A 14,921-nucleotide genomic window follows, 5' to 3' on the forward strand; every position below is an offset into this window, starting at 1 on the left:
TGTTTCCCACACCAATTGATTTATCATTTTGCTTGCAAGCAGACTTAGAATGTTAGGGCAGGAACACACTCACTTTTTTCTCGTCACTTTTTGTTACGAGCCGAAACCAGTTGACTTGAATAAATTTTTCAGGAGCCTGAATGAAACCAGCAACGTGGAAAAATCTTGCCTTTCAGGGCCATCTGAATGTACATTTCAGCCACACAGTAAGCTGTATTGGTAGGCAGTGGACTGCTAAATACAACCATTTTTCGCAGCGGAGAGTTAGACAGGTGATTAGCATAATTAGCACAGAGCTGGCTATACATATGGTAATGCTAAGTGTGTAAATGCCAGCTGCGGTGTAAAATTTATGTCAGGGGTCGACAGGGCTGTGCGAAAGTATTGTGTTACAGCTGCAGGTCAAAGCCTCCTTTGCAACTCCCCCCTTTCTCCCAGCAGTGAATGCACTAAACAGAAGAAAAAGAGAGAAATATAACAGATAAGGCTTTGATTGCATGGCCACAGTACCCTGCAAGCAGCCTACCTCATCTATAATAAACTCATCTGACTCCAGTGGTTTCGCGGGTGCGTTTGTCCAGATTTTGCCAGACGTTGCTTGAGCCGTCCGGACCCTTGGAGTATCCACAGGGCCTCGGCCTTTCTCCTGCCCGCTGCTTCCCCCCTCTCTAATTAGAGGTAGCGTGGTTGTGAAATATTTAATTAGGACTCTGAAGCGTTGAGTGTGCGTTCAGCAGTCGGTGACCTGGACTCCTGGGGGAGCAGGCGAATCTCTAGCTCAATTCGCGAGGCGGCTCTTTCTTTCGCTTCGCTGATGGATGATTGTTAATGAATTTTTAGATCAGCGGTTTTTCTTACTCTTCCTCGTATGTCGTCGTCTAAACCGGCCTACTCCTCTTTGCTGGAACAGCCCCGTTTTCGAAACCCCCCCGATGTTGCTGGAGCTGTGTGGTTATTCCAGAGGTTTGCTCGCCTTATTGTTTTTCGGCTGTGTGCGTGTGAGAGAGAGAGAGAGAGAGAGAGAGAGAGACCGGCATCGGTGGAGGTGTCAGTAGTGTAGTTCACACCACACTGACCCCGTGATGAAACTTCCTTGCGGCCGCAGGGGGTCCTTATGAATCGGCCCCTAATCCAGCTAATCCTGATCGCAACAAAATCATGAAAGTGGCCCCCAGTGATGTGTGTTGCCCCTGCACAGATGCAGGGAAGGAGCGGCAGTGGAAATAAATCAGCTCAACATGATGCTCCATATAGGCGCAGGAGCCTGTGGGAAGCTGGGAAGGGAGGGGGTCGGTGGCGGGGGGTTGCTGTGGAGCTTGGGGCTGGTTAGGGGGGGCGGCAGGGGAAGAGCCATTGTGTTCTTGTGTTCTGCCCCATGCAGCCCTGAGTGGAAAGCCAATGAAAGGAGAGTCTACTGCTTAATGGTGAGAATAGTTCTGGGAGCTTAAAGAGGTGATGTCAGCTTTTTAGAATCTGAGAAAAGGGGACTGGGGTTAATGTTATGCAACAACCTGAATGCCCCGATAGAGGCTGAAATGTTGCATGAACACAGTTTTCTTTTATAGCTAACATACATTTAAGCTTAACAAACCAAGCCAAATGCACTGAGGAAATTGGCTTGGGGGGGCAAAAAAAGAGAAAATTCTTATTGCTCCCTAGTTACCTTTAGGTAGAGCAAAAGTATCGCCTCGCACGTTAATAAAAACTTCCAAAAACTGAAATTCCCTCTTGCCTTTTGATGCATTCTTCTCTGAAAGATTTTTCTCCCCTCCCCCCCCCCGCAGAGTATCAGGAGTAAGAAAGGTAGTGCAGCATCTCCTAAGCAAGAAATCCGTACCTCTAGTTTAGAAGCGAGCTGGATGTTTTGCCCCTTTGCCCACACGGCCGAGGTGACTTGGCTGAGCTCCGGTCCTTGTCCTTTGTGGAAGAGAGTTTGGTTGGTGGAGGTGCACAGCACGTGGCTCCCAGGACGCACAGCAGGCTTGGTTTAGTGGGGGGCAGATTGACATGACCTGACAGGGCCATGACCAGCAGGGAAAGCAGATATGCTCCTTGCTTCACCTCCTCAAAGATCGGTCCCGCTTGGGCTGCAGCAGATCGTATTTTCAGCTGTGTTTTGGGGCTGAAGGAGCAGGACAGATGCAAGGCTGTCTGTCGTACTGCTCTTTCTTTTGTGCGTTTGTCATTGCTGTGAATGGGCGTCTTATTCTCCACAATTAAAACCCTCTTTTGTAACTGTATCCCATCGAAGTTTCTTTTTATCTATTTTATCTACTGTATATCTGCCTTTGATATCTTCTTTAGACCAAGAAAACATTCTGTTCTGTGGAAAGCCTTTAAATAGTCCCTAGAGGTAAAGATGGAAAGGACTTCAAAGTGCTCGTTTTAACCTTGCAGGAGCGATAGAGTGTAGTAGAAAGGAAGGTTTTAAGAGTCAGTGTTGCAGGCTTGTTATTTAATGTTTTGAATGTTCCTTTTCTTGCAAGATGTTTAAATTGAAGTCGCCAAATTTGAGATTGGAATATGCCAGCTCTTCAGAATGATTGTACTTCTGATCCAGGTTTGTACTGCTCACTGCACAAAATTAAATCTTCGAAAAGGAGCACTAGGATAACCACTTATTGTAAATTTAGGATTGTATGGGTAGAACTCTATAACCAAAATATCGCAGATAATGGCTAAAGATAATGGATCCTGCTGCCTTTTTGCCTGGATCCCTTTTTCATCCCAAATGTGAGAGCTTTGCTCCGATTTTCCTTCTAGACTGGGGCGTTTTGGATCTAGTACTTTTGGAAGTTTTAGTCTCGGATATAGAAATTATATTCTGCATGATCAGATTCTAATTAGGCTTCTAGCATGGCTTGATCTTATTTACTTAGAGCTACCAGTGAAACAAACGCTGTAATTTTCCAGATCCAAATAATGCACAAAGCTTCTGGTAAGGACGTTTTATTGGGGAATATTTATGAGTAGGGCAGACTACATCAGTGCATGTTTTTAAAACCTGTTAGTGTTGTTTCACTTCATAAATCTGTTGCAAGGGTATTTTAGGACCTAATACCGCTGGTCTGTGGCCTATGAAAAATGATGTAAAATTGAGGTCTGGTTAGCTTGAAGCTGCTATTAATGATGGATATTATAAACACGTTTTAAAGCAAGATCAGACATAACTGGTTCTTGGTTCCAGAAGAAAAGAAATCAAGTGTATTTCCTTAATACTTCAAGACATTTTCTCTTTTTTTGCTCTTGGGTGGTCCTAATAGAAGGACATGATTATTTTCCAACTTTAATGAGCTTACAGAGGTCTCAGAACATTTGACCAATTCCTGTTTTATCAATTCAGCACTATTATTAAATTGGATTTAAAACATATAAAATGTTACAGATTTTCCACCAATCCCCACTTTAAAGGCCAAATTTTAATGTAAAAAAGACTGAGGAGCTTTTATGACTCATGCCTTAATAGCCAGTGTTCAGATTAAGTTGCACAAAAAGAAGAAAAACAGGTGCATATGCATTTTAAAAAAATCTGTTTTTTATTTCAGTTTATTTCTACTGTGAATTTTGCACGACAAAGCTACAGAAAATGTTTAGTTTAATTGGAGTTCCTTATTCTTACACAAGATTTTCAACTAGAAAAATATTCACAGCTCCCTATAGTTTAGGCAGGCTATAACCCTGCTGACCGTAGTTCCCATGTACATTCTTCTGACTGCCATGGACTGTCAGCTGAAACATGTGTTGGCCCAGCCGTTACAGGATTTACATTGCCGAACAGCGTGACATCCTGCTCATTCTACTCTCCTGCTTTATTGCATTGAAATGGCAGAAGAAAAATGCAGACAAAATGGCAATTGGCAGATGTTTTTTGGTTGATGATTGCTAGTCATCTTTGGGATGAAGGAGTTCATTAAAGCAAAAAAAGTGTGGGCCTTATATTTGAAGAGCACTTAGAACTCAAGTTCCCATACGAAGCAGTAGGGGGTGCCAGCAGTCATATCACCCTGCAACTGGCAGCCCACTGAAGCTCAGTAGGTGTGAGCCTGGTCAGTACCTGGATGGGAGACCTCCTGAGAAAAACTAAGGTTGGTGCTGGAAGAGGTGTTAGTGGGGCCAACAGGGGTCCTAATGCCCCAGTATAGTGATGGGGACACTATACTGTCAAAAGGCGTTGTCCTTCGAATGAGATGTAAAACCGAGGTCCTGATTCTCTGTGGTCATTAAAAATCCCAGGGCGTTTTTCGAAAAGAGTAGGGGTGTAACCCCGGCGTCCTGGACAAATTTCCCATTGGCCTTTACCAATCATGGCCCCCTTATAATCCCCATGTATGAATTACTTGATGAATTGGCTTCATCACTCTGTTCTCATCCCCACCGATAGCTGATGTGTGGTGAGTGTACTGGCGCACTATGGCTGCCGTCGCATCATCCAGGTGGGGCTGCACATTGGTGGTGGTGGAGGGGAGTCCCCATTACCTGAAAAGCTCTTTGAGTGGAGTGTCCAGAAAAGCGCTATATAAGTGTAAGCAATTATTAATTATTATTATTAATTATGTGTTTTGAACATAGGACCTTATGGAGGTCCTGATGCTTTCACACACAAGTAGAGAAAACATAGAAAACTACTTTGGAAATGGCTGCTGCTCCTGGTCGCTCTTAGAGTGGAGCCAGACAAGACACATTTATATGACTGTGAGGGTGTGGAGTTAAATGCTGCTAAAGATGTTAAGTGCTGCAGCGTGTTCAGAATGACATTTAGGTTCAGTTGCAAAACTGCTGAATGATCCTTCTTTTCCCTGTAGTTTGCAAGCCTCGGTTAGCCTTTTCCATGTGAACAAAGTCACCTGCGGCAGCAGTGCCCAGGCAGAAAACGCCATTGAAATTTCATTGAGAATCCAGACAAAGTAGAAAGAACGTTTGTGGTAGTGTACACGCAAACATGTCATTACTGCTTCCCTTCGCTTGCTTTCCAGTTTCCTGAAGTCCTGTGTTTAGCATTGCGAATTCAATGAAAGATCGCGTTCCAACACGCTACTACAGTATACTCTGGATATGTACGCTGAACATCTGTTTTTGTTTGACCGTGATTAACTGTGCTATCCATTTGGATCAATTGTACAGTCTTTGATGTGAAACAGACAGTAGCCTAAATGTGCTTAGGATTTTTTCACGCAATGTCCATGAAGTGATTGGTTGTTCTGTCGCTGTGCAAGAAAACTCTCACCATGGAGCTAACCCTTATGCTTGCTTAATATTTGATCAGTAGTTTTAGGCAGTTGAGGTCTTTTTTTTGTAGGATGTGCTTCAGTTCCCGTGCCATGTGTGAGTGACAGAGCCATTTGAATGTTTTTAACACTTTTGAAGGAAACTGGGAAAATGCTACCTATTCATCTACATTTGCCTATGCATTGCAAAAATGAGGTGGAAGGCACTCTTTGCCCAGGGTGAGCTGCAAACTTTGATACACAGCATAGTAAATATTTTTCCTCTTGAGATATATTTACCATTTGTAAGCAAAGTGTTAATTCTGTAGTAGTTTGTTTCTGACAGGAATTTATCCACGTTAATTTGTTTTGAAATAGTAACGACAACATTTTTTACCCCTCAGAAAATATCAAGGTACAGTATTTACTGTATTTTCATACGTTTTATCAAACACAAATATCAAAAATGGAATTGTGTAGTACAGAAGCTGCATTTAACAAATTTAGAAGTGCTAGTTTTCCTTGGTATACCCACCTGATTTTGGAACAGTTGTTTTTTTTTCACATCTCTACTCAGAGCTCTGAATCCTAGTGCAGCACACGGGAGAATGAGGATGTAAATGGGCTCCCCAGATCTGCTTACCTTTGTCTCTCCATCCAAAACCACCCGTCTTTCAAAAAGTCACAGGCAGCACAGCTCCATACTGCAGGTTCAGACTGGTGGAGAGGCTCTGTGCTGTTTAGAACAGAGACAGCCTTGCCTCGGTTGGCCAATCCTGTACCGCTGCTTGGACAATCCCAGTTACACTTGGCCAGTGTCCTGACCCAGGCTCGAACCCACGACCATCGACTTCAGCCTGCCCTTAGACAAGCACCTTTATCGGTGGAAATACGCAGGAGGCCCTACTTAAACTTTTTGATGCTACTTCTGCGTTACATATTTTTTTAGTTGTCTGTGTTAATATTCGTGACACAGCACATAGCCCAAAAGCTGTGCGAATTCCTCAACAAAAATGTATCAAACAAGAGGCTTTTACCAGCAAGTCATGGGAGTGGAACATTGAAGATGACTTAAATGTTTCTGAAGTTCTGAACTTCTCTTAAGTGTGTCTCTGATGCCAGCTTAATACACATAGCCTGCAAACAGGATCTTCGAACTTTGATGTGAAATTCAGTATACGGTATTGAAACCCAAAGCCAGATATTTTACCCTTGGTGTTCAATGAAGGACTTGGAGTTTCAAAGTTCACCTGTGCCCAATTGCAGTGGTGTGTTAAAAATGGTAAATCTGGTAGATACCTGCCTTTTTTTAAAAGTGATTATCCGGTGCCCTAGGGGAAAAAAGGTTGCCATAAAACACCTTTAAAAATGGTTTTATACTTGTTTATTTTTGCATGTTCTTTTACAACACTTGTTTACTGCATAAACATGTTATAAGTAAATCATGGGGTACATACACCTCTAAAGTACAGTATTGGTGAAACACACCACCACGTTAATGCACAGTGCAATCCATTACTTTAAGTACAGCACCTGTAAAGTAGAAAAGTAGTAAAGCTGAAAATGGTTTCAGGCTGTACTTGTCTGAAAACATAATTAAAGTGTCCTCATTTCCCCCCAAAAAATTAATTCAGCAAAAAATGATTTTCTTTGGCATATTGGTGGAGTTCCTTCACAGAAGACCAGACTAAGTCAGGGAAGATGTTTTTCAGTGAGCGATGACCTTCATTCTGCTACGGCCATATTGGTGTTGATTGCAAGCAAATGCTGGAATCCAGATGACCATTTGCCAAAGAATTGGTGATGTACTGTTTGGTATTCTGGGTTTCTTTTGTTGTCTCTCTCCTCCATCCATTTATTTTCGTTTGCTAGTATCTTAATAGCTTCCTCTCATTCTGTGTTTTCTGCAAATTAAATGTTTATTGTAGTTAATCTTAATACGTCTACTGTCGAATGGCCCAAATTATCTCATTTCCAAATATTTATAACAAGAACATACTGTAAGAGATGTTTCAAACCAGTTGAAGCCATTTGGCCCATGCGGCTCATTGGGTTGCTAGTAGATAGAAGCTGATTGATCTGAGGATCTCTTCCAGCTGTTTCTTGAAAGAAGTCAGGGAAACGTCTTCAGTAATATGGCAGGATAGCTTTTTTTGTTCAGTACAGATGTAAACATGTTTTGTTGATTGCTTACAATGACCTTTAGATGCATTAGTTGCAGTGATGAAATAGGAACAAAAATGGCTTGCTTAAAGCAATTCTAAAAATGTTATACTGTAGTCAGAAATGCATTGCACAGGTCAAAGTCATACTGTATTTATCATAATTAAATTCTAGAAAACCGAATGTTTTTACACTTCTGAGTATACCACATTAAAAACAAAAATAAATCTACAGTAACATTCTGCTCTTTAGATGTATGTATAGATCTCAGAGGCATTCCTGTTTCCCTGGGGTATAAAATGAGGTACAGTAAATACACAGAGGACGTCCAGTGGTAGTATGCACCTCCATAGATATCTCTCTGTCCTTAACGTAAAACAGCAGGTAAAGGGTTATTGATCTCTACATGTTAGGGGATAGCTGTAAAAGAAAAAAGTTGAATCGATATGTAGTTCTTAGTATTAAGAAATGTAAGACTACTGGTATAGTGGCAGCTATATGACAGTTGCATTCCTATCTTATGGATAGATGATATTGAAGGTTTTTGGATACATTTGTTAGCCATGTCCACTGGGAACTGTACCCACTGAGGGGGGTCTTTGATGTTTTGGGGTTGTTTTTAATCTTCGGGGGCCTGGAGCCCTAGTAGAGGGAGGAATCGTGAACTTCAACACGAATCGGGACTTTTTGGCCAAACGCATGATTCGTTCTGCCAAGAAGCTCAAGCTTGACTGAAAATGGACATTCCAGCAGGACAGTGATACAAAGCACGCATCAAAAATTGCTGGTAAAGAACATTTATTTTCGATGCAGCTAACTACTTACAGCAATTCTGCCTGGAGGAATGGAGAGAACTCCCCCTGCAGAAGAGTCTGAATCTCAGAGCACATTGCAGGAAGTATCTTGTCAGTGTAATCCTTGCCACAGGAGGATTTACTCAGCTCTAACTACAGGGGTGTGAATAACTGTGACCCCTGTGGTTTCTGGCCATAAATTAATTGTGATATGTATGACTTGGTTCCATGCTATGCCATAGGAATTACAGTATGCATTCTTTATTTTTCAGCAGGACACATTGTCCTGTCCGTGGACCTGTCTCTCATGTGTTTTTTTTTTCTATTTCATTGGGAGGTATGAGTAAACCTGAAGAGCACTGGAAATGTTCTTCACATCCTTTTCACTGATGCGGCCTGAATGATATCTTCAGCTTTCAGCCTGAAACACAGATTAGAGAGACTAGAAAAGCTGTCTGAACCGCCTGGTTAGAATTTCACACGCGTATGGGTTGTGAGAATACACTGAAGGTCCCGGCTTGCCATATTCTGATCAGTAGTTTTAGGTGGCCTTCCACACCAGTGGCTCCCTTTGGTCTTATGCTAAAACTGCAACTGGTTTGAGTCCGACTGCACGTTTTGAAAACTTAAGAGCATTCAGCAATTGAGTGAGATGTCCAAGCTTTTCCTGACCTGCCTCTGATGTCTCTCTTGGGTATTGCACATACAGGCAGCCTTACTTTAAAAGACACATCCTTCACGCGTACTGAAATCTTTTCATGTAAAACAATAGCCTCTTTGTCAAAGCTTTTAAAATCTAAAATGCACAATCTTGCCTCTTACATCCAGTGTTTACAGGTAAATAGAGTAACTCAGCATGGACAACATTCACACTCAAGGATTAGATTAATCCATTCCCCAACCTTACGTGAAAGCTCTGTTTACTCAAGGTTTTTACATTACTTAGATTTTATGGAAGATGAGAAAGAGAGAGTGTCTTTATTATCCCCGGGGGGGGGGGGTGGGGGGTACGTTTTTTTTTTTACAGCAGCAGTGTTGGTGTACAGACAGATAGAAGAAGAGAAACGCCAGGAACAACACTATACGTGCATATTTACATTGAGGGTGAAGTGTTAAATAACAATATGGCTACGGGTATGAATGAGAACTTGAATCTGTGGGTTTTGGTGCCGGGGAGTCGGTATCTGCGTTCTGATGGGAGTAACTGTAATAACTTAAACAAGGGGTGTGAAGGATCATCACAGATGTATTTTGCTTTACGCTAAGGACGTGACTGATAGATGGAGGAGAGGGCTGGAAGATCAGCGCCAATGACCTTCACAAGGCTGCCCAGTTTGTTCTTGCCTCTCAGATTCAGGTTACCAAACTAGCAGATCAGGGTAAAAGATAGAACATGAAAGGACCCTTTCTTTGCCATTGCATAAACATAACATCACTTTATTAGCCCCGTACAATTTCTTGCATTAGGAATTAGTCTTTTCGCACACCCCAGCTTGCTCTCCATGAGACACACAGACAGGGAGAGAAGCCGGGGGTCAGAGCACAGGGCCAGCCATTGTACAGCGCCCCTGGAGCAGTTGGGGTTAAGGGCCTTGCTCAGGGGCCCAACGGAGTAGGATTCCTCTGCCGGCAGCGGGATTTGAACCAGCAACCTTTCAGCCACAGGCGCAGATCCTTAGCCACAGAGCCACCGCTCCGACAAGTACGGAGAAGTGTTACACTCAATAATGAATTTCGAATTATTGTGCTTTACATTTAATTATCCTGCTCTCCTGTTCAGTTCAGGAATTCATTGTAAAACAAAATACTGGCATGGCTGCAGTCTGGGAGAATGATGATTTCCAGCGAAAGGGCGCGATGATCTGCAGATGACGCGGCTGTATGCGCGCGAGAATGCAGCGAGACCGGTGTAAAAGAGCCCTGGTGGTGACGCGTTCCTCCAAGCTTGCTCTCATCTAACGCAATCGGTATCTAACGCAAACTCGAGAATGTTGTAATGGAACCCAGGGAGAGTTCATGTATATTGGGTTCAATTTGGTCTTTGGGGTATGTATGGATTAGAAACGCCAATGAAAAAGATTAGCTCAGAAGGAGGAGGTCTGCAGAACCACTTTTACATCCGTTTGGTTTAGCTGCAGCAAGTCCTTGCTGATCCTTATTGGAGAATCCTGTACTGCTTTCAACTGTTTCAGTCTTTTTTATTTTCCAGCCCTATCCTAAAGGATGGCTCTTGAGGAAGATTTTAAAGATTAAAAGTCAGACTAATGGAGAGGAGCCAGATTACTGTTTGCCTAGCTTTGTCTTGAGAGACGAAGTTATGTGGAGGATGTTAAAATTCTTGTTTTCCTACCAGTGCTGCTGTGGTTTAATGCTGTAGATGATGTTTTGACATACATTTTTGTTTTGTTAGCCTTTTGTATCATTTTTACTACATCATAGCCTCTGATTTTTTTTTCTGGTCTTAGCACAGGGCTTTTTACACAACTTTGTAAAGGATGGTGTGAAATATGTTGAGTTTGAAATAATGCATAAGCCAGAGAGACATCCCTCTACTGTGTTTTCAAGGTAACACACGGCACAGTGTGCATGTGTGGGGAGAGTGCTTATTGTACTTATTCTTATGTTTTTTTTTTAATCAAACAGATTTGACGCGGGTGAAGGTTGCACTGATTTTCTCCTGCTTTTTTCCCCGCGCATTTGCTATTTATTTTAGTTAATGCTATATTTTTCTATACAGTATATAGCATGAACTAAAGCAGAGGAAAGCTGTATGTACCTGATGAAAACCGGACATATACATTACATCCTGGCTACGGAGCTCAATAGAAATGATGTAACTGACAACAAATATTAAGCAGTTATTGACTGTGACTTGGGTACTGTATTATACAATTTCTGCAGTTCACAGGCTAAGGACAGGGCGATACACTTGCAAGGGAGGAATTTAGAGTATAAGTGTCACTGTTAGAAATATTTTGGGGGCTGTAGGAAGGTGGTGTAGTATCGCATAGAACTGACATCATCGCCGATATGGGCAGTTAGGTACATTTTACAACAATGCGCAGTGTCTTCTTTTATTGTGCAATACTCTATATCCGTGTGTAATTAATCACATTGCTTGTGCCATCTTTCTGTGGAAGGTTCAGATCTCGGTGTCAGAGTTCAGGTGCTGCACTGGCAGCCACAGCCCTGCCCTGAGGGTGACCACCCACAGAAGACATGAGAGGAGAGTTCAGTCTACATGCCCATCAATCACTGGCTTTATGTCTGACTGCCTGGAGGCTGTCTCCAAAGGCCCACACTTTTCCCTGAAATTTGTGTTCCTCTGAAGTGGGCAGGTATCTTCTGAAGGCTAGATAGCAGTACCAAACAACTCGTGAGGAGGGCAAAGGAGATGCTTTTAAAACTGTAAACTGTGATTCTTAGCCATCACATGTTAGCAGCTCCGTGCTTCGGTACCATAATCATTTGAATAAAAGCCTGGCTTTTAGTGTGAACATTGAGGCAAAAAGGTCTACTTTGAGTAATCCGAACATTGATTCTCATCTGACTCTTATATTAGCCAAATGTTTCAAGATAACAAAATAACTCTTTATCATAGCCAGCAGCTATGCCTGCAACTCACAGCTGGCTGCCCACTGAAGCACAGCAGGTGTGAGCCTGGTCAGTACCTGGATGGGAGACCTCCTGGGAAAAACTAAGGTTGCTGCTGGAAGAGGTGTTAGTGGGGCCAGCAGGGGGTGCTCACCCTGCAGTCTGTGTGGGTCCTAATGCCCCAGGATAGTAATGGAGACTCTATACTGTAAAAACCATGCAGTCCTTTGGATGAGACATAAAACGTAGGTTCTGACTCTCTGTGGTCATTAAAAATCCCAGGGCGTTTCTCAAAAAGAGTAGGGGTGTTACCCCGGTGCCCTGGCCAAATTTCCCATTAACCTTAACCTCCTAATAATCCCAATCTATGAACTGGCTTCATCACTCTGCTCTCCTCCCCACTGATAGCTGATGTGTGGTGAGCGTTCTGGCGCACTATGGCTGCCGTCGCATCATCCAAGTGGATGCTGCACATAGGTGGTGGTGGAGGGGAGTCCCCATTACCTGTAAAGCACTTTATAAGTGTAAGAATTATTATTTATTAAGTACAAAAATAAGAAAGAGGGCCTTAACAAAAGCCCTTAAGTTTAGTTTAAGTATCAGTCCAGTCCAGGCTGTGCCCTTGGCCAGTTGTGACTGAGCCCTCCCCTGTGCTGACAGAATTGCACTGCCTGCTGGGGGAGGGCTGGATCTGGAGTACAGTCTTCGCAATCGTATTGTGGACTCATTCTCACAGTGCTGGCTGAATTCTTGACTTTTATCACAATACAAGATTTTGTTCTTGCTCTTTCCGGGTACATTAGACGTCACGATTCCCACAAACAGTCAGGGTTGTGCGTTTGTTCTGACTGTGGTAAAGAAGGTCAAGTATCGAGCTGAAGCCCCGATTTTGTGTTATTTTCCAGCTGTGTGTGTTCGGGGCCAGACTGGCGTTCACCAACTGGACGGTGACTGTATTTGGCTTTCCTTTTGCAGTGGGAGGACGGGTAAATCAGGAGCTGAAGTACACACGGCAGAAGATGGGAGAAGAGGCCATGTTCAACCCTCAACTCATGATTCAGACCCCACGGGAAGAAGGTGCTAATGTACTCACGGTTGAAGCACTGAGGCAACACCTGGACTCTGCAATTAAAGCCAGCAGAGTGCATGTTTACATGTACAATAGGTAAGAGGAACAGGTGTCAGGTGTTCTTCCAAACAGGTGACCCAACTGCAAGTTGACGTGACATTTTCAGATAGTTGTCAGATTATTGCTGTGGGTTATAAGAACACGAGAAAGGGGACAAACAAGAGATGACTTTTCGGACCTTCTGGCCCATTTGTAGTTAATCCAAGGGTCTCATCCAGCAGTTTCATGTACGGAGCCAGGATACCGGCTTCAACATCAAGGCTGGGTAGCTAGACCCCCACAGTCCTTTGGTTTGTCGCCCCTCTTGTTTGTGTTTCAGTTGGTTCTGAAGAACTATGCTGGGCAAATGCACTGGGTCACTGCACTAAGTATTTAAAAATGCTGTTAGAGTTCTGTCACGCAATGAGATTTTTAAAAAAATGCCAGCTTGGCAATTTTTTATTTTACGCATGAAAAAGTCATTTTAGTTTACGCATGAAGCAAATATGATTTGCCTTTTCTCTTTCCAAAAGTCAACCTGCCACCTTGTTTTTCATGTGCTTTAACTGTTGCACAATTAAAAAGATAAATGCTGAAAATATACTATGTCATTACCGTAAGGGAACTCATATTTAATTCGTATTTTTTGGTCTGTGCATGAAGTTTAAATGATCCAATTGCAGTGTAATTGTATTAATTTTTTGGTAGTGCTTTACTTGAACGAGGCAAAAACACCATCATAACCCCTTAGTAAACACCATACATGATAATAACATGCATTAAAATCATATTTCTGCATCTGGAGAAAGTCCTTGATGGTGTCTTCCATCATTTTAACTGGACATTTCTATACCTGAAGTTCTGCTCTTGTCTTTTGCAAGAATGTCTCATTTTGAACCGATCTGAATTATTTCCACATTTTGCACAATTGGTTGTGAAGGATTATGGCATGTTACATTGTGTTGTGTTGGTGACTCCTCATTCACATAAAGTGTTACCTTTTTTTCTTGCTGGCTGTAAAATGTTGTCCATGTTTGTAGGCAATGGAAATTGGAACATCTGTGTTATAAATCAGGAGAACTTATCACTGAAGCTGCGCCCATGAATCAGGTATGCAGAATTCAGTTTATCCTACAGTAGCAATTTTGTTCTAAAGATGTTTTAACAGCAGAAATGCAACTAATTTGTTTGAATTTTATCTCTTTAGATTATTGAAAACCTCTATCCTTGTTTAATAATCACGCCGTTGGATTGCTTCTGGGAAGGTGCAAAACTACAGTCAGGAGTGGCCTATCTGCCGTAAGAACGCTTTTAAATCTCTTATTCCCTTGCAGAAAATGCACAAAGACTTTTGCTCTGAAAAGCCAGTGGTACAGCTTTTCTAATACAGAACAAAAACAAAAGCTTGTGCTCATGCAAAGCAAAGAGAATGTTAGTTACAGAAGCCTGAATGGAGGTTTTGTTCACCCTAGAAGAAATGGTGCTTTAGAAAAATGTATATCTTTGTCATTTATTAATAATCTTATTTTAATTGTTTTTTTTGCTAAATGTTTTATTATAACATTTAAAACCAATTAAACCCATTTTAAATAGATGAGTGGCAGAGAATTGCACTTTTTTGTTACTAATTGATCTGAAACCATATAACTTAATCATATGCGGCTGAATAGTTTTATTTAGAGAGCATTGAAAGTGCTTGGCAAAGTCTGGGCTTGCCATTCGAATGGCTTTGTACTGTGGAGCAAGGACACGCCCTGTAGCACTGCGGCAGTGGAGACTACAGCTAGAAAAAAAATCTGAGAATAGGTCTTGGGATTTTTCCTCACCTTCTTTTCTTTGACGTAGAACTGTCGCACAGTTTTCTTTCCCGGCTTATCGGATTATACTGCCCCAGAATTCTTGAAAACAAAAGAGGGGGATATCTTTTGAGTGCAAATATGTTGTAACTGAGACCCGCCTTGGCGCAGTGTCTTTCATTTTCTGCAGTGAACTCACACGACATAAAAAAAAACGTTGATTCTGTCATTAGACCCAAAATGTTTAGAAAATATTCTTGAA

General features: G+C 42.2%; 1 protein-coding gene across 3 annotated transcripts in view; it reads left to right on the plus strand.

Moving 5' to 3' along the window:
* The window catches only part of ptch1 (patched 1), a 76,593-nt gene that overhangs the window by 15,984 nt on the left and 45,688 nt on the right, over nucleotides 1-14,921 (plus strand). For all 3 annotated transcript variants that reach the window (XM_088630030.1, XM_088630028.1, XM_088630029.1), the window contains exons 3-5: nucleotides 12,731-12,920; nucleotides 13,904-13,973; nucleotides 14,071-14,162. In XM_088630030.1, the coding sequence (XP_088486156.1) occupies nucleotides 12,731-12,920; nucleotides 13,904-13,973; nucleotides 14,071-14,162 (352 nt within the window). The remainder of the gene's footprint in view (nucleotides 1-12,730; nucleotides 12,921-13,903; nucleotides 13,974-14,070; nucleotides 14,163-14,921) is intronic.

This window comes from Lepisosteus platostomus, chromosome 4, assembly GCF_059453375.1.
Source record: "Lepisosteus platostomus isolate fLepPlt1 chromosome 4, fLepPlt1.hap1, whole genome shotgun sequence".
NCBI lineage: Eukaryota > Metazoa > Chordata > Actinopteri > Semionotiformes > Lepisosteidae > Lepisosteus > Lepisosteus platostomus.